The sequence below is a fragment of the Cheilinus undulatus genome, linkage group 4 (assembly GCF_018320785.1).
Source record: "Cheilinus undulatus linkage group 4, ASM1832078v1, whole genome shotgun sequence".
NCBI classification, from domain to species: Eukaryota; Metazoa; Chordata; class Actinopteri; order Labriformes; family Labridae; genus Cheilinus; species Cheilinus undulatus.
Window position 1 is genome coordinate 12,965,019 of NC_054868.1, and position 23,661 is coordinate 12,988,679.

General features: G+C 38.2%; 2 protein-coding genes across 2 annotated transcripts in view; one reads left to right on the forward strand and one right to left on the reverse strand.

The window, feature by feature from the left end:
• The first annotated feature begins 1,218 nt into the window (after window positions 1-1,218).
• vwa11 (von Willebrand factor A domain containing 11) overlaps window positions 1,219-23,661 on the forward strand; it is a 37,819-nt gene continuing 15,376 nt past the window's right edge. The window contains exons 1-2 of the mRNA XM_041784244.1: window positions 1,219-1,395; window positions 23,207-23,396. Of these exons, the coding sequence (XP_041640178.1) occupies window positions 23,214-23,396 (183 nt within the window). The 5' untranslated portion in view covers window positions 1,219-1,395; window positions 23,207-23,213. The remainder of the gene's footprint in view (window positions 1,396-23,206; window positions 23,397-23,661) is intronic.
• On the reverse strand, window positions 8,571-9,974 carry LOC121508656 (prostaglandin D2 receptor 2). Its single transcript, XM_041785647.1, has one exon. It carries the CDS (start codon window positions 9,972-9,974, stop codon window positions 8,571-8,573), a length of 1,404 nt encoding a protein of 467 aa, XP_041641581.1.

Consider the following 23,661-nt stretch of genomic DNA (forward strand, 5'->3'; position numbering starts at 1 on the left):
ATTGATGTACATGCTGATTGGACCAAGCACTAAGTGCTATGGAACCCCAGTAGATGGGTGTAGGAGCTCTGATTTGTAGCTGTCATTTTTCACAAGTTGCGAGTAGGATGAGAAATAGGATTTGATAAGGCTAATGGATTCTGTGAAAACTGAAATTGAGTCGTTTATGCAAAAGAGTGTTATGATTAACCTTGTCAAAAGCTTTACGTATAGATCGAGGAACACAGCCCCTACAACACTACTGTCATCCATGAATGCTGTGACTTTTTCCATGAAGTAGCAGGTAGCAATTTCTTATGTCTGAATCCAAATTGCATAAAGTGAAGTGGACGTGAACTATTGTCACAATGACTGATAATTTTGGTTAATAACCAGTTGGTAATATGGGTAGGATACTGATGGACCTGTAGTTGTCTAATAAAAGAGGGTTCCATACAAGTAATCAATGACCTGAATTTTAAGAAAATACTATATATATATATATATATAAACATATATACAGTGCTTAATAAATTTAGTAGACCACCTGTCATATTTGTCTCAGAGACCAGTGAGCTCTCCACGTTTTACCATTTTGAACAGGAATGAGGAATTTCAAACTGAATTCACCCAAATTTGAGCCGGCTCACTGGGCTTCTCTGAGAAGTCAGAAATGAATCAAGCTTAACATTCAACCACTAAAACTCATTTTTCTGTTCAGGAAGGCAAGTAAATAACTATAATTTGACATATTAATCAAGAAATAATAATGTGCTTTACTATTTTTTCCATTTTTTTGTAAATCAGTAAATTTGAAAATCCATGGATAACAATAATAATTATATTTTAGCATTAAAAATATCATTTGGGTTAAAGAGCTTCTACATATTGGTGTATTAACCATTGCAGAAACATAAAAATGATTTTGGTAATTACCAATGCTGTTAATTTAGGGCAGCTGTGGCATAAACCTTACTTTGTTTAGGATTAGGGTGGTCTAATAAATTTGTATATATATATATATATATATATATATATATATATATATATATATATTTAAAATAAAAAAACTGTACAAAGTTGGACCATGTCTCTCAAAACTAAAAGGAAAGTACTGGTTTTAGAAACAATGTGATTTCAACACTGACCACAAAGTCTTTCTTCACGGGACATTTTAAAGGAATTGTTGTACATCCTAAAAGCAAACAACTTCTGTGTTCGTAATTGTGGTGAAACAAAGCAGCAGTGACAAACAGCTTTGAGCAGGGCTGGACTTGCCTTCAGGTATTTCTTATCTAAAAACAAGAAAAAACAGCTGCACAGGATCTTCACATACCTCTGACAGCAAGAATCATCTTATGATCTGGATCTCATCACAAACCTGAAGCAGTGCTGTTCCCACTTTGGAGCCCAGTGGTAAGTGTCAAATCATCAAATTATTGAGCTTAAATGATCTACTGGTTCAATTTTATCATTGAGGCGGGGATTTTTGCCCATTGTTTTTGTGTAACCTTCTTTAAGGGGTGACCAACCCCAAAATATCATATGCCAGCATGTACTGATTCACTGTAGCTTAAATTGCAATTAAATGTTGAATTTGATATACGTGCCTATGGAAAGTATTCACCCTCTTGGATGTTTGGCCCTTTTATTGAGTTTATAAATCAATCATGGTATATAGCTACACACACACACACCTATATATATATATATATATATATATATATATATATATACAAGTGTGGGTGGGTGTGTGGGTGTGTGTGTGGGTGGGTGTGTGTGTGTGTGTGTGTGGGTGTGGGGGGGGGGGGGGGGGGGCATATTACATTTCTGTGTAGCTTTGACTGCTTGCTTCAGGTCATTTTCCCAAGCTGTAGTTCTAAGTAAGTAAGATTGCTTCACAATGGGGATGGTGTGTTTGTGGTGATGTGCTGTGTTTTGTGGCACTGGTGGTGGCCATTTCAATAACATTTTCTTTGAGTTTCTTGGAGTGTTCTTTTGTTTTCATGGTGTAATGGTAGCCCGGGGATACTGATTAACCAGTGACTGGTAAGTGTCTTTATACTACAATCACTCGTGGCACATTCACTGCACACAGGTGACCTCTGTTTCACTAATTGTGAGACTATTAGTACCAGCTGGCGGGGCCTCTGTTGACTTAGGTCAGTCCCTTTAATGCACTGTTTACATTTAGTCAGAACTTAACCTTAATGTCTTGAAACCCATCATAAAAGTAAACAAAGACACAAACTTCAGCCATCAGAACAAACTTTAAAATATAAAGAAAGAGGATAAGAAAAGAAAAAGAAAAAGACTTCAACTCCACTAATAAGTATACATAGCCAGAGTTTACAGTCGATATGGACCGATTTCCACAGTCTTTGCTGAAAGCTGCCAGGTGATTTGCTAATGGTAGATTTAAGCTGATCCTGTAAAAAAAATGTGTTTAAAGGGTATGGTCACAACCTCCTAGTTTTATAAAGCATCTTTTGCTGTACTGGTGAGGTACAAATGAAAATAGACTGAATGATTTATCAAACTGTGTGTAAAGATGCAGGTCACATAAAACTAACAGTTACAACAGACCAAACAAAGCTGCCTCTTCATACTCTCCTCTTCCATGTGTCCTACTGTATTTCATTCCTTTGCTTGATTTGTGTTTTTAGCGTGTAACCTTTCCATCCACATTTTTCATTAGGATTTCCACTGACTCTTCTCCTTATTTTATGTGTTTTCATGGGTCACTCTGGTGCATCATGTTCATCAAGTCGTTGGCATGCAATGTGCTTTAATTTTCTACCCAGCATCTGTCAGCTATAAGTAGTGTAGCAGTGCATTAAACCCTTTTAAGCAATGCTAGCAGCCCTCCCTCCACCTACTCATTCGTTCATTCTTTCCTTTATCTCTTATCAGTACTACCAACTGTTTCCACAGCACTCAATATAATCTCTGTGGCTCCATCGTATTCTACATCTTACGCAGTCAATGTTCTCACTGTTCTCTTACGGGTTCATTATCTTAATCCTCATCTGTGTGCTCTGTCTTATAAACATCCCTATGACTCTAATCTTTCCTGCATCTGCAGGTCTTCATTCACTTCTATTCCAAACTTCCAAGTGTTTAGAATATTTAAAGAAGTGGTGTTTCCTTTTGTTTGGTAGGAGTCGTGTAGCCTCCTCTCATCATTTGAACTCCCTCACTTAGAGGTTAAATAATGTCCCAGTTTAACATCATAATCCTCAGAACGCACACTCCAGATAATCTGGCCACTTATCTTAGTCTTGAACTCACAGCTTTTGGCATCAATTAAACATCATGATCATTATGAGCCACCAGAGAGATTCAAGGTGATTTCACTCTGACTTATGCAACCATCAAGGTCATATGAATAGCTGTCCATTCATGTAAAGGCAGATTTTTATGGTGTGTATTCAGCTATGGAGATATTATGTCTGTATGATGTGTCGATACAAACAAAAGCGGTTAGTAGTAATTTTTGCAGTGATTAAATAACTTTTGAGTTTAGAACTCAAAAGTTTACACTTTAGCCTACTGAATCTAAAATGACACCAAACGGTGTCTTTGGCCATGAGGAAAGTTTTTGTCAACAGTGCTGTCTACTTAACAATTTTGTCACACGGACCGTATGTTCATGGCAGCCCTGTTCACACTCAGGGAAGGAAACTCATAAGAGAGCCGTCGGCCGTATCGTCCTGTAAACCTTGGCTGCAAATCTGTAGAAAACAGTCTACAGTTCCTACGTGCTGACAGGAAAAGGAAATGGTCTTCTTGGCGTATCCATCTTCTAGGGATGTCCACAACACAGCCTGTTTCTGACGTCCCCAGGTATATGGAACTTGGCCTTCAGTATGCAGATGGTTCAAGGGTTCACTCCAAATAATGAGGGAGCTTGGTTTTTTTGGAACACCAGCTTAAAGTCCCCCCATCGCACGGGCCCTTTCCAGACCAGTAAAAGGTGACATGCCGGTTCTTGGAGCAGACACCTACTGAGTACTGCCACAGGGTCCATGCTCACAAGTGATGACAATCAGGTGTCAACCAGGCACCTGATTGTCAGCACCAGGGGGTATCAGAAGCTCAAAAAATGTCAGTAGTCAAAAATTTAACAAATTTTTCATAGATGCAACACACATGCTCAGCTCTGCTGTTCATGCCACACATGTGTGTTCCTTACACATGTGGCACCATTTAAAAGAGAAAAAAACAGGCTTTTCAACGGTATAAGATTTACTGCTAAAATGCATCACTACAACAGCGAAATAATCTACCAAACGGACATTTCCTTTCTTTTTGTGCTTAGTTTGTATAACTGTAAAGTAAAATGGCCTGAAATCACTGACATGCCCCTGCTTTGCAAATGTACTTTTTCATCTTTTTCATGCAACACTTCCTCTGTCCTTTTTTGCTTTTTTTCATCTTATGTCCTGTTTTTGCAACCACAAGTGTTCTCAGTTTAGAGAAAAAAAATGCCCTGCTATACAGCTAAAAAAAAAAAAAAAACACAAAGAGAGATGTTGATGAATGCAGAGGAAGTGAAAATGACACAAAGTGCCAGAGCGAGGGAGAGAGATAGATAATCCGCTGTTACTGAATGGTTGCGAGGTAGGGGCTTTATATTTGTCAGTGTGACCTGTTAGCTCTAATCCTGCTCTGTCTTTATATTCTGAATCTTTACTCTACAATATTCCCACCAAATTACAAAAAAAGAACCTCCATGGTAATCCCACCCTGCTGTGGCCTACATTACACCTCCGCCTGTGTCTGTCAGTCTGATTGAGAGTGATGGACTATTGTGATGGTGTCAACCAGACAGTGAATCAAAATGCATACCAGATTAAAAGAAAATCAATCACTCAAAAGGTGGTTGTACAGCAGCTCGGAGTCAACGTGGTCTCAGATTACAGGACCTGAAAAGCATAATCCTACTTTATGACATGTCTGTTAAATCAATGCCGTAGTGCTCTCTGGTGGCCAGAATAAACATAGCATGTATTCTAAACCTGAGAACCAAAGCAACTGGTTTACCTCCCTTTTGATTTTATGATAAGAATTCTTACCTAGGTTCTGTTTTCATCAAATGTAATACAATCACTTGCAAAGCAGAGATTATTTTCTAGACTTACTTTATTCTTTTGACTGCCCATTGTAATCATTTGACCTCTGTGTTCTTCAGTAAAAGTGTGGCCATGTCTTTCATTTTTCCTCTTAGTTAACTTGGAAATAGCAATTTATGGGAACAGGCACATTAAGTACAAGGGTTTAAGTTTTTTGGTTTGTTTTTTAGTCCCTTTTAGTAGCAAAAGTGACAAAAAATAACCCAACGTCAACAAAGATTTTTCCATTCTCAGGATGTGTCTATCACAGTTATATTTTGCATCGACTTAAATCACAGTTTCAAGGTGTTTTCTTCAGGACACTTACTGTCACTAAATTACATGCCTTGACTCCTGCTTCCCTTGGTAATGACTTTATGGTCTGTTTTAAATAGCTTAGTTCAGTGCTTTTAGTGGAAGAAAAATAAGTGCCTATCTCTTCTCCATCACCCGGTGTCAGTGTGTCACAAAATCACAGAACGAGGTTGGGTGATATGGACCAAAAATCCCAAATAAGACTCTTTTTTTGGCTCAGTTGCAATGCATGATTTGGCCATTTTTCTGCGAAGAAGTCACAAAAACATAGTCACATCTACAGTATGTCAAACCTACTTGGATAAAATGCCAAATGTCACAGCACTTTGATTAACAGCTGGCTGTACAGTGTCAGCGTGCCATGGCATGAAAAGAACATGGAAATATAATACATGTGGGGAACAAATCATAGTATTTGATAGTATAATATCAAATAATATTTAATTTAAAAAAAGTTCCTTCAATAACACTAGACCAATAAAACGATAATTCCCCAGTAGCCTAACATTTCAAAAACATTATCTTGTGGTCAGTAAGCATATTAGGCTTCTGTTAGTGGTTCCTCATCTGTTTTTGTAGAGTATTAAGGCCTGCTGTCAAATTTATTATGTAATAAATTATTTTTTTAGCCTCATAAGCACCAAATGTAACTCACTCGACACCCTGAGTCAGTCCATACCCAGGCTTTTAGTCTTTGCGAATAAGCCTGTTGTTCAGAGAGCAAAATACTGCCCTTGATCCCTTGACCAACAGTAAAGTAATGGCTGAAGTGACTGCAGACATCTCATCTGGTGTTATTGTCGACAGGAACAGGTGTTAGTGGAGCATCAGGCTCTCTGGAGGAGGTGCTGCCGCTCGGTCTATACTGGAATGTCCAGGAGAGGTGAACGTGATCACTGTGTTTCCTCAAACACAGCGACTGCCGAGATCACTTGAATTTGTGCAGCGAGACAAACATCACACAAAGAAAGGTACAACATGAGCCATGACAAGGTGTTTTAGATGCTATCATGAATCCCCCTTAATAGCTGTGGAGAGGACAGGAAACTGGTGAGAAGTCCCAGTACACCTGAAAAAAAGTCCCAGTACACCAAGGGGTAAAAAGGGCAGTGCTGCTAACTGGCCCACTCAAAGCAGTGGTTTACTGATTATTGAGGCCCATATTTGGCATCTTATAAGTATCTGCATTTTATTTTCAATAACTGATAAAGTGCATTCCTCAACAAATGTGCTACTTTGCTTCCACTTCAAAGTGGATCTTCCCTAACCTGGCACGCCAGATGGATGTGTGAAACACATCCATCTGGTAAACCTCTCATGACAGCATTTGGGAAAGGGCAAAGCCTTTGAAAAAAAACTTGGAGGGTGATTGCATGAACGTTCTGTCTGTCACATCTTTACAGGCCAATCAGAGAAACAAAACTTGTTATGTAGCCGCTACCAAGGAATAAACTCAATGTAGAACTGCATAACATGAACCATGGCAACTATAGACATGTCAGTGCATGACTTTTGTCTTTTTTTTTTCTTTTTTTTTTTTTAGATTTATTTTTGGGGCTTTTTATGCCTTTATTTGATAGAAGGACAGTGGATAGATTTGCGGTAAAGGGCCACAGGCCAGATTTGAACCCGGGCCGCCTGCGTACATGGGTAGCGCCTTAAATCACTCGACCATCTGCGCTCCCGACTTTTGTCATTTTTGAAAAGAAAACGGTGCTGTTCTTTGTTCTTTGTTCTTCTTTTAATGAGGAAATGTCGTCAAGTTCTGATAAAACTGGCATTTTAACAGCATCCATGCTAATGTCTTCCGCCATAATTGCACAGGCCTCTTGTTGCTGCTTTCTTACGCCACGACTCCGCCCCCCCGAAAGCACTGCCCCTTGTCACTGATTGGTCCTGTCACTTTCTAACCCGGCCCAAACAGTTCAGACGAGAGCTTTGCCAGATGGATTCACAAATTTTTGCAAGGTTATATCTTCCCCTCTGGCTTTATTAACATCAGTTTGGATGGTTTTCATTGACATAATCCCAACATAATAGGCCTACATAAACTTGTTATTGACAAAAGATCTATGTATAAACTATACATTATTACAACGTATTAGGGACTAAAATAATGAGGGTCAGTTAATTTAAAAACATTTCTTAAATTTTCAAGCTTAATAAGTCTAAATTTTACAAAAATTAACCTTGACCAACATTGTCAAAATTAATGTAATGTTATCACTGTGCTTGTTAAGCCAAAAACTTGAAAACTCAACAAAGAAGACCTTCAGTTCAAGTGACTTCCGGTATTAGAAGACGAGATATGGCGGGGATTTTCTGACTTCCGGTATGAAGTGGAGGACCTCGGCTGCATCCAGGTACTCTTCGAGATTTCTTGCACCCCCCAGGGGTACTTTTGTATTGAAAATGGCCAATTTCAGGGGAAAAATGTGGTGGAATAAAGACTGTGAAAAATATTTTAGAAGCCATTTAAACATAGTCAGAATGCAGAAACTTCTAATGATTGTTTAATGCTTGATTTAAAACCACGATGGACATTTTCTTGAAATACTGACATGCAAATGTAAAGATATCTTTACTTACATTTGAAAAAATAGAAAACAGTCCATCCAACTTATAACAAATACTTTTTTTTTTTAACATACATCTGGTCATTAATCAAGCATTTGATTTCAGCGACAATTAAAAAATTAGACAAATGTCGGATTTCTCCCGAGGGACCACAAATAACATCATCAAATTTCAGGCAGTTATCAATGATTGAAATACTTTAGTGGACCAAAGTGGTGAGTGGACCCACCAGCCTTCTGTGTGTTGTTAACATGGTAGAAAATAGTGTGAAACTATGCCCCTCATTTTCAGCATCCTTTAGTGGCATTAGTCTTCATGTCATAGATCTAACTGGCTTAGCTCAATTCATCTAAATCTGACAAATCATTACCATTCAGTTAACTCAAACATGAAGCCAACATTCCATGAGTCTTTACTTAATGAAATAAAAACAAGAAGGTATAGTTCTCATAAATGTATACAGCGTGGGATTAGGCTCTCTTTGGACTCCTGGAGAAGGCTCTTCTTGCCTGTATTCCAAGCTTTCCGTATTTTCACTTGTTTTTCAATACAGCTCCACAGTTTTCCTCATCTTTATTGAAGGTTTCAACCATGTTCCTCCTCACTTTCCAGTTCTTGTCTGGTACCTTCCATGGGTCTCTCCTTGAGGCCAACAGAAGGTGAAGGTTGTGAAAAGGAGGGCTGATAGTCAGAAGGTGGAGGTGAACATGAACCCTTTGGTGACCGTGGCACTCCAGGGCTCACATCCCGACTGCTTTTCCGCCTGATGTGAGCTCTTAAACTTTTGCCTGGCACCATCAGTAAGCCCCCTCCTTCCTCCACCAGGCCATCAAACACTGCTCCCAGACTCTGTTGTATTCGAACACAAAAGTTTGGACAGCTGAAGGCGTACAGAATGGGGTTCAACACTGGATTCAGGAAGGCAAAGGTTGTGGCAAAGGGAAGTCCTACCTCCACCAGGTAGAGGTTTTTTTGCCAGTACTGGGCTGTTACTTCAATAATGCAGAAGATATGATAGGGGGCCCAGCACAGAGCAAATACTGCTATCACAAATGTCACCATCTTGGTGAAGCTCTGGGACAACTGACTGGGACTAGAGGAAGGAGACAGGGTACTCGGTGTCAGGGTTAACGCTGGACCAGAGGATAGAGGCTTTAGAAATATACTGGTGCTTTTAGTGGTTGTAGGCGTCTTTGGTGTTCCTGATGCACCATTTTTGTTTGAAACCATTAATACATCAGTGAGCCTGCTGGCGCTCTGCTTCCTCCTCATTCTCCTTTTTCTCAGGCTGAGACCAATTTGGATATAGCTCACAGCAATCACCACCAGAGGGATCAGGAAGGCAACTAGCAACTTGGAGATGGCAGTTGCTGCCTGCCTCACTTTACAATTTCTCCCCAGAGTCACTACAGAGGATGAATACAAGGCAAAATTATGATAGCACAGTTTCCTCCCATCGTGTTTCTTAGTCACAGAGCGGAACAGGAAGTATGGGAATGTATTAAATGCTGCCCACAGCCATCCCAGTGCACACACCTTCCACGCTCCTGCAACCGACCGATGATTCTGGCTCCACACTGGCTTGACCACCAGAAGGCAGCGATCCAGGGAAATAGCTGCTAGCAGGAATGCGGACACAAACATGTTTAAGAAGAAGATGGAAGCCTGTATTTTGCAAAGTGGGCTGCCAAGCTCCCAGCTATGTGAGGAACTAAGGTAGAAGGTGAATAACGGCAGGGTCAAGGTTGCCAGGAAGTCAGACATGGCCAGATTCAGTACCCAGACAGAAGCTACAGTGCGGCGCTGAAGACGGAAGCCCACTACCCAGAGGATAAGGGCATTCTCCAAAATCCCCAGGCAGGAAACCAGACCGTGGATGCAGACAACAACAATGTTAGCCTTTGTGTTATTGTTGAGGCTGTGTTCCGTCATGGCCTTCAGCAGAGGACAGAGCTGCACATCTGAGCTCAAGGTCCCATTTGACGACATGATCTGGAGAAAGGAAATGAAAAGGAAAGATGAAAAATTTTAATCAGAACAAGCCTAGCAAAGAATGTTGTAGCTGTGGTGAACTGTTAAATAGCCTTGAGTTGGTAATTAGCCCTTACAATCTTGTTTGACCCAGATGTGGTGGAGTCATGCTGGACTTTCTGTCTTCATAGAAACTTTTCAACCACACAGAGACACTCTCTAAAGCAAAAACCTTCTTTATATCGATTTGTTCTCTAGTTTTTTTATTTCAAAAAATAAACATGGTTTCAACCCTTAGAAGTCCAGAGGCTATTTTTGACGTTTGTCAATACTTTTCAGTATAAACCACTCAGACAATGTCTACCATGTTCATGTTAGTATCAATTTTTTATGCACAACCTCAACTTCATGAAATGAAAAATATTTCTAAACTTAAACATACTGTACTAAATATAGGACCTCTGAGCACACACACAAAAAATCAAAGGTCAGATATTTAAAAATTGGTATCTGAAATTATACATGCACCACCACTCAAAATTTGGGATCACCGGCAAATTTCTTAGTTTTCCAAAGAAAAACATTTTTTTGTAGTTCACAAACAGCTACCAGCAATTGTCAGTCCTCTGCATTAATCTCCTAGTATGGCTGCTAATCCAAGTTAATCAGCAGAAAACTATTTAACTAATAAGGGAGCAAAAAGATTGGACACTGGAAGACTGGAAGAAGGTGTTGTGCACGGATAAGTCCAAGTTTGAGGTCTTTGGATCAAACAGAAGAACATTTGTGAGACACAGAGCAAATAAAAATATGCAAGAACAATGCTTAAAACCATCAGTCAAGCGAGGTGGAGGCAGCGTGATGGTCTAAGGTGCTTTGGAGGTGGTAGAATAGGACATTTGTGAAGAGTGGAAGGGACCTTGGGGAAGGAAAACTATCACAAGATGAAGTTTTCATTTGAAGAATTAGGTATTTGGAAAATGTTGTAAACTTACACATAAAAATGGTAAAATTACGCATACAAGCTAAAAATGAAATCTAACTATTTTTGGACAAATATCAAATATCTATAGGTGTAATTTTTAGTCCACTAATCAATGTCCCAGTTTAAATAACTTTAGTATTTAAATGTACCAATGTAACAGTGTAACAAAATGGCATTTTCTGCATTCCAAGACTGGGAAGGGTTTCCAAACAGCGCAAATAAAACATAATAAGATGTATAAATGAGCCAAACTCAAGCAAATTGCATAAAAATACAATTACATACATTGATGGTTTGTTTTTTTTCAATTTCATCTGTCCCTTTGTAAAATATTTCATGTGCACAAATACAAGGATGGTTAAATTACACAGACCGCATTTTCACAGAATCAATAATTGTCAGATTTTAGAAAATAGAAGAAGACTTTCCTTTTTAGAAATTGACATAAAATGGTGAAATTATGAAAAAAAAATACCAGTGCCATTCCTGTACAGTATGGACCACTGCCACCTATGTGTAAGATTAATTTTTTATATCAAATACAAATGACCATATTTCCTGTTCTACCTGGTCTATCTACTTCACACAAACGCTAAAAATCACACTTTGACAAAAAGTGATCATAACATGTGGCTTTGTTGGCATGCTATCTCCTAATGACATGTGGCATGATTGTGGTCACTGAGAATAGGAAAGGACTGAGAATAAATCAATTCAGAGAATGTTCACTTGATATATCAGGTGTACATTTTTATTGTATTATAGAATCAATCAGCAACCTCCATTGCTAAAAATGAAGTCAGTGCAGAAATGTAATTCTTTATGTCCTCTCTGAGGCTAACTGCAGAAAACCCCATAAGTCCAATGTACATCCATATTAAAATGCCCCTTTATGCAGGAATTACATTGACTAGCAAGGGGAAAAAAATCATTTACTGAAACAACAGAAATAACTACATGCAGTATACTCAGAAATGCTGCAAATTTAAAAGCACATGCAAGTTTCAGAAATGTATGCAATACCTGAAAATTTGCTGTGTGGCACCTGGTGTGTCCAGATTTTTAAAATAACAATTTCCACCAAGAACCACTATGTGGGTGAAATTTCTACAGGAGTATTAAAAGTAATTGGTCAGTAAAGCTCAGACTGCAAAAGTAAACCAAAAGACTTGAAATAGTTAAATCATGACTCAGCTTACAGATTCTTCTTTATGTAGATTCTGTAAATAGAATTAATTAGTCATTACCTTCACTTCTCATTTAGTCTCTGCTGAGTGGATGATTTTTTCAAGCAAATTTCCTTTTACATGTAACCTTCAGCAGTAGATGATATTCTTTACTCATGTCTGTGATTGTCTACTGTGGAAAAACTTGAGAGTAGCGAGACAGTGCTGATGATGGTGATAAAGATGATTTTATGACCAACGGGCTTGCCCTTGCTTGTAGATGGCTGATAGAGTAAATAAATCCCTTTCCTACAATGACTAAAGGAAATGAGCACTGTAATTGTCCTGCAAGTCATCTTTAAGCACCACAAGATAATGTTATAAAATGTAATTAAGCTCATAATGATAAGAATTAAATCAACATGACTGCAGGGAAACTGCTGATAAATCCTCCTGAGCAGCAAAATGTCTGTGTGTTTTCTCTTTGATACAAAAGATTAATATTATATTTAAGAAGATGCAATTTAATGTATTATACGTTCACCTTACACTGTAGCACTGCTAGTCATAACAGCGCACTGATGTAACGACATCCCTAAGGCTATGAATACAGTAGAGGGGAATCACTCCATGTACCAGCTGTGTGCAAAAAAGTGTTATAGAAACGTCTGTGGTTTGTCTTTAACTCTGCATTTTCAAGAAAACCAAACGGGACAATTCTCGACATTGTCCCTGATACCAACATGTCAAAGCCTGTTCATGTGGTCTAACCACATACCAACTCTGAGGCAACGACCCAAGTTTCGTGAAGCAAGAGAGTCTGGGAATGTCTTGAGAAACCTGGAAGATAAGGGCATGTGGTGTTTAGGAGCAGTGCTTTTCTGTCTGTCCATCAGTCCATTAATCTCTTTTCTTTTGAAGTAATCCCTTTGTGCTATCAACCCCCAAGTGATCCTGCCAGAGCACAGAAGTCCACAGAAAGTATCCATTTTTAAACAAATAATTCATAAAGATCCTTTTTGTTAATCACACAGCAACTCACATACCAAAGCCATCTTATCACCAAAGGAAATAATCTTTGAGGACTGATCACTTATAAGGACATCTGGAAAACTTGTCTGATTTTTCATCAAGGTAAAAAGTGCCTCTTCAAACAAGTGACTGATAGTCATGGATGAATACTTAAGTCATGTCCCCTTATTCCACCTTATTATAGATGAGGCAAGCACAGCAGCTTGCCTGCACATGAATACAGACATGAGCAAAGTTATCCATGACATCAGGCTGATGTGAATGCTGCTCCTGTAAGTGTAAACTGCACACAGGGTTATAAGTCAGAGGGGATTGTTGCTTCATTAAATGCTAGCACAGAGCTGTTTTACATCGACATTAGGAACAGGAATCAGATATTTCTTTGAAATGCTAGATGTGCAGTACAGACAATTACATGCTCATGACTTAGCCACTACTTCCTGTCTATGGACAAATTTCAACAGAGTTGTGTAATACTGCACAGTGTTGTGGCGTGTGTTGAAAGTTTTATGTGGAAATATAACTCCCTAGCCAAACCAATTTGTAAAAAAGTAAATGCTCCTTATTAGCTACTCTTTTTTTGGCTTTTGTTCTGTTTAATACAGAAAAAATGTAATTTATTTCTAATTCTGAATGATGAAAATTAGATCTAAAACCCCTCACTACATACAGTAAGGCAATAAAATAACTGTTGTTATAACTGGAAATGAGTAACTGGGAATTGTGGCCAACTGTTCCTTGCAGAATTGTTTTATATAATTCAGCCACATTGGAGAGTTTTCAGGCATTAACTGCCTGTTTAAGATCATGCCACAACATCTCAATCAGATTCAAGTCCTGACTTTGACTGGGTCACTCCAAAATCTTTTTTTTTTTTTTTTTTTACCTTTCAGAGGTTGACTTGCTGATGTCTTACAGATCATTGTCCTGCTACATGCTTGAGTTTGAGGTCTGATGGCTGGACATTCTTGTTTAGGATTTTCTGGTAGACAGCAGAATTTTTGATGCCATCACATCTGGAAAGTGGCAGGTTCTGATGCAGCAAAGCTAAATTAACATTCTCAAGTTAACTGTTTCCACATTATTGGAGTCAATAAGGTCAGACTTAAGTCTAAGTCTAAAAGCCACATAATATTTTCTATGTATAAGATCCAAGATAAAGTAGAAACCAAACCCTGAGAGAGGTTCATAGTTGGCAGTATTTTAAAGAGCAGATAAGGTAGTATTTGGTAGGCTGAATTAATATGCTGTATATTGGCTATATCTGACTTTTGAAACTTTACCTGTACTGTACTGAACATCCACTCTTTGCTCTTTCCTTCAACCCCACAGCCTTGACATCTACCAAAGATTGCATATTAATGTCAAGAGCACTCACTCCATCCCCATTTTAAGCAAAATCAATAACTTAATGGAAGAGCAAGTCACTCTGCGACGGAATAGGTTCGGGGCTTTTATGAAAACATCTGGGGCTTAGGCCCATGTAGCCACCGCCTAACTCCACCGATGGTGAGATGAGGCTTTGAGTTCTTTTTGGTCAGCAGTGGTTTTGGCCTTGGAACTCTCACATGGATGCCATCTTTGCCTAGTCCCTCTCTTACTGAACCTTAACTGAGTCAAGTGAGGCCTGCTTGTCTTTAGATGTTGTTCTAGGTTCTGTTGTGACCTCCTTGATGAGTTGTCAATGTGTTCTTGGAATAATTTTGGTTGTAAGGTTCTCCACTGCTCTGACTGCCATGACTGCCCTTCACCATCAGCCTGTTTGGGCTGGTGTCACCAACATGAGCACTGGAACCTGAACATGTGGAGGATTTTTATGTTTAGCGATGAGTCCAGATTCTGCCTACAGAAGCTGGGCTGGAGAGTCTAAGTGTGGAGAAGGCACAGAGAATGCTATGCTGATTGCTTCACTGACAAAATGACATATTCTGGTGGAGGCAGTGTGATGGTGTGGGGCGGCATCTCCCTCACTGGAAAAATGAAGTTTGTCATCATTGAGGACAATCTCAATGCTGAGAGATATCAAAATGAAATTCTGCAAACACAAACTCACATCTACAGTAGGGCTGCAACGATTCGTCGACATAATCATTTGTGTCGACTATAAAAATTTGTCGACGCTGGAATTCAAGTGTCGACGCATCGTATTATTGTTTTTTATATTAGTAAAATCTAGTACCGGCCGGTAAGGACTCATCTGTACTTGCAGTTCACTAAAGGAAGTGGTAGGGGCAGTATCGCTCCCACTGTTTACATTATTCACAGAAACTAAGAAAAAGAAGTTAAGCATGGCGGAAAGTACGGAGAACACACCAAAAAGCCGACCCAAAGCTTCTAAAGTTTGGGAACATTTTACAGAAAACAAATAGGCGAAACAAGTCAACTGCAAACTGTGTCAAGTCAAACTCTCGTACCATGGCAGCACTACGGCAAGGCACGAACACCTGAAAACGTAAACACACTAGCTGCCGCGTCTTCAAATACCGCAAGTGGGCAAGTTTGCAAGTTGCATGAATATCTTTTAGATCTTTTGCATTTAGTTACTGAGCCCTTTGTGCTTCAGGCACGAGGATTAATTCCAGTAGACTATTTATAACGTTGGTGCCGTACGTTAATCAGTCGGAAAACCATCTTTGATATTTGTTAGGGTAACGTTTTTTTCAGTAACGCTATTTAGTGTGCAATTTACTTTAGTTATCAGTTTAATACTTTTATATTAGAGGAAAAACAAACCTTGACAATGTAGCAACTTGACATGTCTTGTCAATTTGCTAAACCATTAAGTTTTCACAGGTGTGCATGCATAAGAAGGCAAGGTAAAACGGGAATCCAAAATAGTATGCCAAATAGCCACGATTAGTCGACCAATCGTAAAAATAATCACCAGATTAGTTGACATGAAAAATAATCATTTGTTGCAGCCCTAATCTACAGTCTACAAGTCTGGGACCGAACTCCATCCTCCAAGATGAACACACTCGCCACCAAAGAGCAGAGTTTATCAAAGACTACCTCCAGCATTTTTAGACCTTGTTTCTTCAGACTTCTATCATCAAATCCACCAAACAACAGTAAACAAGAGTCAGTGGCAGGAAAGACTTGGCAAATTGGGCGAAACCCATATACTCAGCTCTGCTGCTCATCCCACCAACGTATGTTCCTTACAAATTTGGCACCATTTAAGAGGGAAATAAACAGGCTGTCCACATACGTGTAAATATATATATATATATATATATATATATATATACAGAGAGACAGAGAGAGAGAGAGAGAAATTTAGGTATAAGCAGGTTTGCTAATTCCAAATATTGAAAAGGGTCACAGATGACTGCTGGGCAGGCTGATCTTGATAGGTTAGAGATAAAACCCATTATTTCTTACTATCTTTGAGCACAGAGCTGTACAATGCTAAAACAACTAGGTCTGCTAGCACCAGTGATCTGATAAAAGATAGAATTTGGTCAGCATTACAGAGAGACTGAAGCAATGACAACAGCCTATTGAGATGTGAAAACAGTGTATTGATCGGCATGATGTTTACTTTTAAAGGTAAAAATCAACCAGTAAAAACTGCTGCTTTAAGGCAAACAGCAGATGAAACAGTTGTAGGATGTTTAAGTCTGTCTGCTCAAAACAACGAAGCAAACGTGAAAAACACTCACCAAGATGTCAGGTTACATCTGTGGAGGAGAAAGAATGTTACTCTGTCTCTGAAGTTCCCCTCCTGCCTTTCTCTTCTTTCTGTAAAAGTCACTCATCTCATCCCTCCAGTTCTGTCACTTTCTAAAAGCTCTACTGACATGGTAACGCCCACTGTAACCCTGCAACACACACATACACACACACCCACCCACACCCACACACACACACACCCGCACACCCACTCACAACCTTACCTTTTCTTGCTCTGCACAACGCTAATGACAATTCTGATGATTCTATGTGAACACTGATGCAAATTTGACAAGACCCACTTTAGTAAGTTGTGGGTAAAAACATAAAGTGTTTGCTAAAGGCAAACTGCAGATAAAAAAAAACTGAGTAGATTTGCATACACTGAGAGGTGATATCAGTTTTGTGTTGTTGTCTGACTGATCATCCCGCCTGCTCGACTTGTGAGAACTAGTTTATCTGACACCTCAGCCTGCGCTGTCATTTCCATGACGATACATTACATCAATGCAAAACACATGTTTACATAGTGACACATCTTTATAATATTATCTACTAATGTAAAACTTCACCTGTAGCCTTTAACAAGCTTCTTCAGTTCAATAAACACCTTTGAATAATCTTAATAAGCAGTTTGGTGTACAAAAGCAAAGTGAAAGTGTCATGTGGTTAAAAAGTCTCTGTCACCATCTGGTGGCATTCACCAGTTAAAACACATCACTGTCATTATACCTGCAGTAGAGGAGATCAGTCAAAGTGAACATGCCAGTCATTTTTTATGAATTGAAACAAACACTGATTATGGAGGCTGCTACATGAGGAGTTATTTATTCAAGAGACACCACTCATTAAGACACTGCCAACTGTTTTATTAATATATTCTTTTTAACTGTAGTATTTTTAGTGCAGTATTTGTGTAGTATTTCTGTATCCTAAGAAAGTACACAAAAAAGGGCAAAAAAGTAGGTTTTAATGCATTTTTATTTATCCCGATAACTTTATCCCATAACTTACTTTGCCTAGAACAGTACAGGACCAAGGCTGACACAACAAAGCACCAAACCAGCATATGCTCCCTTACCTGACCTGACACAGTTTGTGCGCCTTACAGTCCTTCTGTCACCTGCATTGCCTTATAGTCTCTGAGTATCCACACTGACAGTGTGGCAGCATTGTTATATTTCAATCATGAAAGCCTGGCTGTCATCAGCATTTGAGTTTGGGTCAGAGCCAGTCACAGGGAATGCACTCCATTGGTGAAGACCACATGTTTTGTCACGTTTATGTGTGCTACTGATCAAACTTAGACGAAACTACAGCACTGTCACATTTTTGTGGTATGAAACTGACTGTGATTTCACCTGTTGGGTCATTTGTCAATGTCAGTGTTTTTCACAGCTTACATGAAAATATGAATAAAAGCAGCACCCCTGTATGGGGTCAATCTAGGAAGATTTATGAAACATCAGGTTGTAAAAATATTGTTTAGGGGATTTTTCTTTGCTTTTAAAAACAAAAATGAGTCATTTTGACCTGAGGACCAAGATTATAGTATTGGGATTTTTCATAAGGTTTTATTTTTATCTTATTTTCACTTTCTATGTTCAATTTCAGTTTCGTTTTTATTAGTTCTGACTGTTGGTTTGTTAGTTCAGTTTAGTTTTTATTTTGTAAAAAAAGCTTGGTTTTAGTTTGTTTTTTTTTTTTTTTTTTTTTTTTTTGGTTTGTTTGTTTTTTTTAGATACGTACATGTCTGGGCCGAGTGAACATCGTGCATTTTTAAAAACATATTCAAACATGCTACTCTTCACTTATCATTTTATTTATTTAAAGTTGATGCTTGAATACAAGCCCAGACATAAAACTACTGCTGTATGAAGTCTTAACCAATCAAATCAGGCCATTTTACTCTTCCCAGACTTGGGTGTTGTGCCAGTCAGCATACTAGTGTCAATGACTAAAACTAACGATATTTGTAAGCACACTATACTGGTTTAGTTAGTTTTCTTTTTTTGGTACAGCTTAGCTTTTATTTCGTTTCAGTTAACTAAAAGGAATTTCAAATTTTAGTTTTAGTTATTTAGTTAGTTTTAGTTAACTATAATAACCTTGCCAAGGACAACAGGAGGGTTAAAAAACAACTGACCCTACCACTTCCCAAATTACCATAACTTTAGACATTTTTCAGGCTTCCTCTTTAACTTAAAGATTGTTTCATCTGTGTATCTCTGATGTTGGGCCAAAACCTCTTGTGTCCATTTTTTGTTAAATTCATTTATCAGTGCTATTGGACACCCTTTACAGCAGTCAGTGTTTTTTTTTTTTTTTTAATGAATTTGACACCAAAAAAGTGTCAAAAAAATGCTATCATCTTTCAGTGTTAAATTTGATGGATAATTGCAGTGTTTTTTTAATTCTCTGAAAGTGGTGATTCTTCAGGTTTTTTTTCTTGATGCCAGCATAAGCAAAATTTATACAAAATGATAAATCCACTAAAAGTGATGCAATGGGTTGTGAGGCAAAAGATCAAGGAAGAGAAACTTCCCGCATGCTGTTCTTCCATCAGAAATAAATTATTAGAGATACAGTGTTCCTATTCTTAGACCTTCAGCAGTTGATGTTACCGCAACCTTTTTTTTTAATTAAGAGGTGAGGGTGTGTTTATTTATGCTTTTATGGACAAGATCATAGAGACTGACAGGGTCTGACAAACTAACTCTCAACTGAAGGCTGTATAGGTCTCACTGGTGACAGTACGAGTAGTACTGTGAAGCAGGTACAACCAAAAATAGTTTAATGCCATTTTAATAAAACCCAAATTATGGAGAAATATTCAAATAATTATTCAAACGATTGTGACTTGTCTAGAATTAATCTGATTTTATTTTGATATCATCCCATCTGTTAAGTGGTAAAAATACCTGGGTATAAGTTTGGCCACTCTTATTGCAAAAGTCTGGACAAAACTTCAGGATGGATAAGTTCACTTGTGCTTTTTGGTTTCTGCTCTCTTTCTCTTGATGATGGTGCTTTTTAAGTTTCTTTGGGATGGGCATGTTGTTTAGGCATAGCACAATAAGAAAATTAAATCAGTCAATGCAGCTAAAGCACCATAGCCACCATACCATTTATTAGATATTAATATTAAGATAACAACATGTGACGCTTACATCTTCATGTGCCAAATACATGGTTAAATTCAGAGTGGGCTTTAAACATAAGGCCAAATCAATTCAGAGAGAATGTCAATCCTCAGAACAGTTAAGACCATAATCCAGACCAGCTCCCTGGCAAGCTTTCACTAAGTCCTGTATATCCTGGATACAGGTCAGGGTGACGGGGATGATATCTGAAGCACAATGAGGGTGAAAGAGAAACATCCCACATGACAACCAGATTCAGAGTCAGTCTCTGCCTGTCTGAGACTCAAAGCTGAGTTGAGTAAACTTAAACTAGAATCAGTTTCCTTATCGAGTGAAATGCAGAAACAGTGTAAATGCTGTGTTATCAAAGTCTACATCATGATGTTGGAGTCATGCTTGCTCCACTTCTAACCCAGGGTGTGGAGAGAACATAAAGGGCCCCACCTTTGTTTGAACCTTGGAGCAGTAAAGATTTTCTACATACATGGGTCTAGTTTTTCTTTTGAAAATGCTCGAGTGTATTTCACTCTGAGTCATTGGTTAATGTAACATGGGTCATCACCATCCTGAGAGCCAGACCACCATAAAACCAACATTTTTTATGTCTTATGGCATGTCCCTCAGGACATCAGTAAGCTTGAGTCATTATTTCTCATATTTCCTGTATGCAGTTCTGCATCAGACCAAAACCCCTCCTCGAACAACACCACTGAAAAGTGAGTCAACTTGAGTATTGTTAGCCTCTCTAGAAGTATTCTTTCCATTCAACACAAGTGGCTATTTTAGTAATGCCTGAGCTGACAAACTTAATCTCAATATATACAAAGACCACAGTTTTCTCTTCAGCTAAAGGAAAAACCTCAGTAAACTGATGTACCTCAATCTAGGTTTCAAAATACTTTAGCCACACTCAGCCAGCACAGACCTCTGAAGTCAAAGTTTCAGGACTAACATGTGTGGTACCTAACATTTAGGCTGAATCCTCAACACCTTTAAAAATTCTTTTAAAAAAATTCTTTTCTGGAAGTATTCTTGAGCCCATGCATTGATTTCCAGTACAGACTAATGCCTGTTGACAATGCAGAGTCACCTGAGAGCCCAAACATCCAAAGCATCCAGCCTTGACTTTTGACATTTTCCGTTTAACACAGAGATTTCTCCTGAATGTCTGACTCTTTTAATGATATGATGTACTGTATATGGTTGGGTATTCAAAGTCTGCACCATTTTTTGTTGAAAATCTTCCTGAAAATTTTCCACAATGTTTAGATGCAGCGTTTCATCGATTGGTGAACCCCTGCCCATCTTTACTTCTCTTTAATATTCTCCTTTTGTACACAGTTATGTGACCCTCTGCCAAATAACTTAATTAGTTGCAAAGTCCTCCTCCAGGTGTTTTGCTGTAGAGCCACTTACTTTTCCAGCCTTTTGTGTTGCTGCCATTATATTTAAAACGAGCTAACATTTTTCTTGAAATGGTCAAATATCTTATTTTCAACATATGATATATTTTTTTCTGTTGTATTGTGAATAAAGTTTGAGATATTCTAATCATAGCATTTTGTTTTTATTTACATTTTAACACAGTGCCCCAACTTTTTTGTAATTGAGATTGTTCAAAACAAGATCTTGAAAAACAAGATTAACTTTTATACCCCTTTTACAATCTTTGTGGTTGTTTATTTGCAATAGTATTCTTGCTCAGGACACTCTTGAAAAAGAGATCTTTAATCTCATTGAGGTTTTCTCCTGGTTAAATAAAGGTTAAATACATTTTTAAAAAAGTATTGGTTGTGATCATTTCCCAGCGTTCTTAGTAATAAATGAAGCGTGGTTTTATTGAAATTTGAATCTCGTATGTGTCGTAATCAATCATTTTTAAAAAATGATTTTTTTATTTATACAGCACTAATTTTTAACCAATGTCATCTCAAGAATCTTTACAAAGCGCGCACGTCTAGTCCATACTCTTTTAATATTATTAGTAAAAACCCCAATTAACCTACCACCACGGCTCCAGGCAACATTCAAGTAACTGTGTAAAGAAAAAAGCCTTTGTTTGTATTCCTTAATAGGCAGAAACTTTGATCAGATCCAGACATGTTGAACAGCCATGTGCTTTAGCTGTGCTGTGTGTAAAGGGAACACCCTGCACTGTAAAGCACAAGTGTTTACAGCACGGTAATGAAAACATACTGCTTTTATGGGGGAAACCCTTAGAATTAACCAGGTTACAGCTGAGTCTCACCGGTTATGACATGACAGCGAGGAAGATAGCATACCCCCCCCCCCATCCCCACACACACACACACACCCACCCCCACACACCTACACACACACAAAATCCCAGCCCTTTTTTAATGTATAGTCTCCACCCTGTAACATATAAAGTACTGGACGCTGAGGCAGCACACTGCACTTTTTCAGGATTCATTGAAGTAATTACAGCCAAGAAACGAAAAGGTATGAAACATAACTGTTTTTTACTCAATATTGTGCCGTTAAGACACTGCACCAGAAACTTATTTCCTCACGTTACTTCAAAAAATGTTTTTTTTTTTTTTTTGACAAATCAGTTCAACATATTTAACTTCTTAGTACTGAACGTGAGTGACTTTGTGTTTGTTCTTCAAAGGTAGAGTGGGAGAAGGAATCAACCATGAATGATTTAATGAACCTTTTTTTGTCTTAAATAAACTTTTGAAATATGTTTTTTGCTAATCAATTCATTATGGGTTTATTTGCAACAAATTCATGCATTCTTATATTCTAATTTTGTTAACTTGTCTAGGTGGATACCATTGTCTATTTCCTTTTTTATTTAGAAATCAGCTGGGGAGTACCGCAGAGAACTTAATTGTGTTTGAAATGTGACTTCACTCACTTTTTTCAGTTGATCTTATATTCTTCTTCTATCATATTCTTTTAAAAACATTACAACATTTGTTTATTCTGTTATCGTTTATCATCGGAAATCATGCTATTTTAATCCTTTTTTTGCTCTTTCTGTAATTACCTGCCTTAGGACAATGGATGAAATTTAGCTATTGTGCTAATTCCGGCATATTTACATTTACGTGTTTTGCAAAAATGCTGATTGATGTGCACTGTGCTAATCAAATAAATAATATATATTTTTTTTTTAATTTAAAATTGTTTACAAGATCACAAATCAAATTGGTTAAATTAACCGTTTTATAATTTTTACCAAACTGAGAACTGATGTATGTTTATTTTCTCTATCTGCAGACTGATAATGACTTCAGCACTGATTATAGCCCTGCTGACCTTTGGCCTGTCAGTGTACAGTGTGGCCTTTGTCCCCATTGGTGGTGGTGCATCCACTCATGTCAGCATTACAGGAACAGCTTTACTGCAAGAAGTGACAGAAACGTGTCGGTCGATGGCTGAGGCAGCTGGTCATGAGTTTGAGCCCACGGTAAGATGGGAAAAAAAAGTTAAGAAAAGAAGTGCACAACAACATGATCATGGTCACACACAAAACAAAGAAAAACATGATTAAAATAACTGTTAATGGTGCGCTGGTAGTCGAGTTTTTAAGGTGCGTGCCATGTACGCAGGCGACCCGGGTTTCGAATCTAGCCCGTGGCACTATTTCCTGCATGTCTCTCCCTGCTCTCTTCCCTGTTTCCGACTCTATCCACTGTCCTATCAAATAAAGGCAAAAAAGGCCAAAAATAACT

What these genes read in the sequence shown, in the direction of transcription:
- LOC121508656 (XM_041785647.1), bottom strand. Translation starts at nt 9,974, where the DNA reads ATGTCGTCAAATGGGACCTTGAGCTCAGATGTGCAGCTCTGTCCTCTG.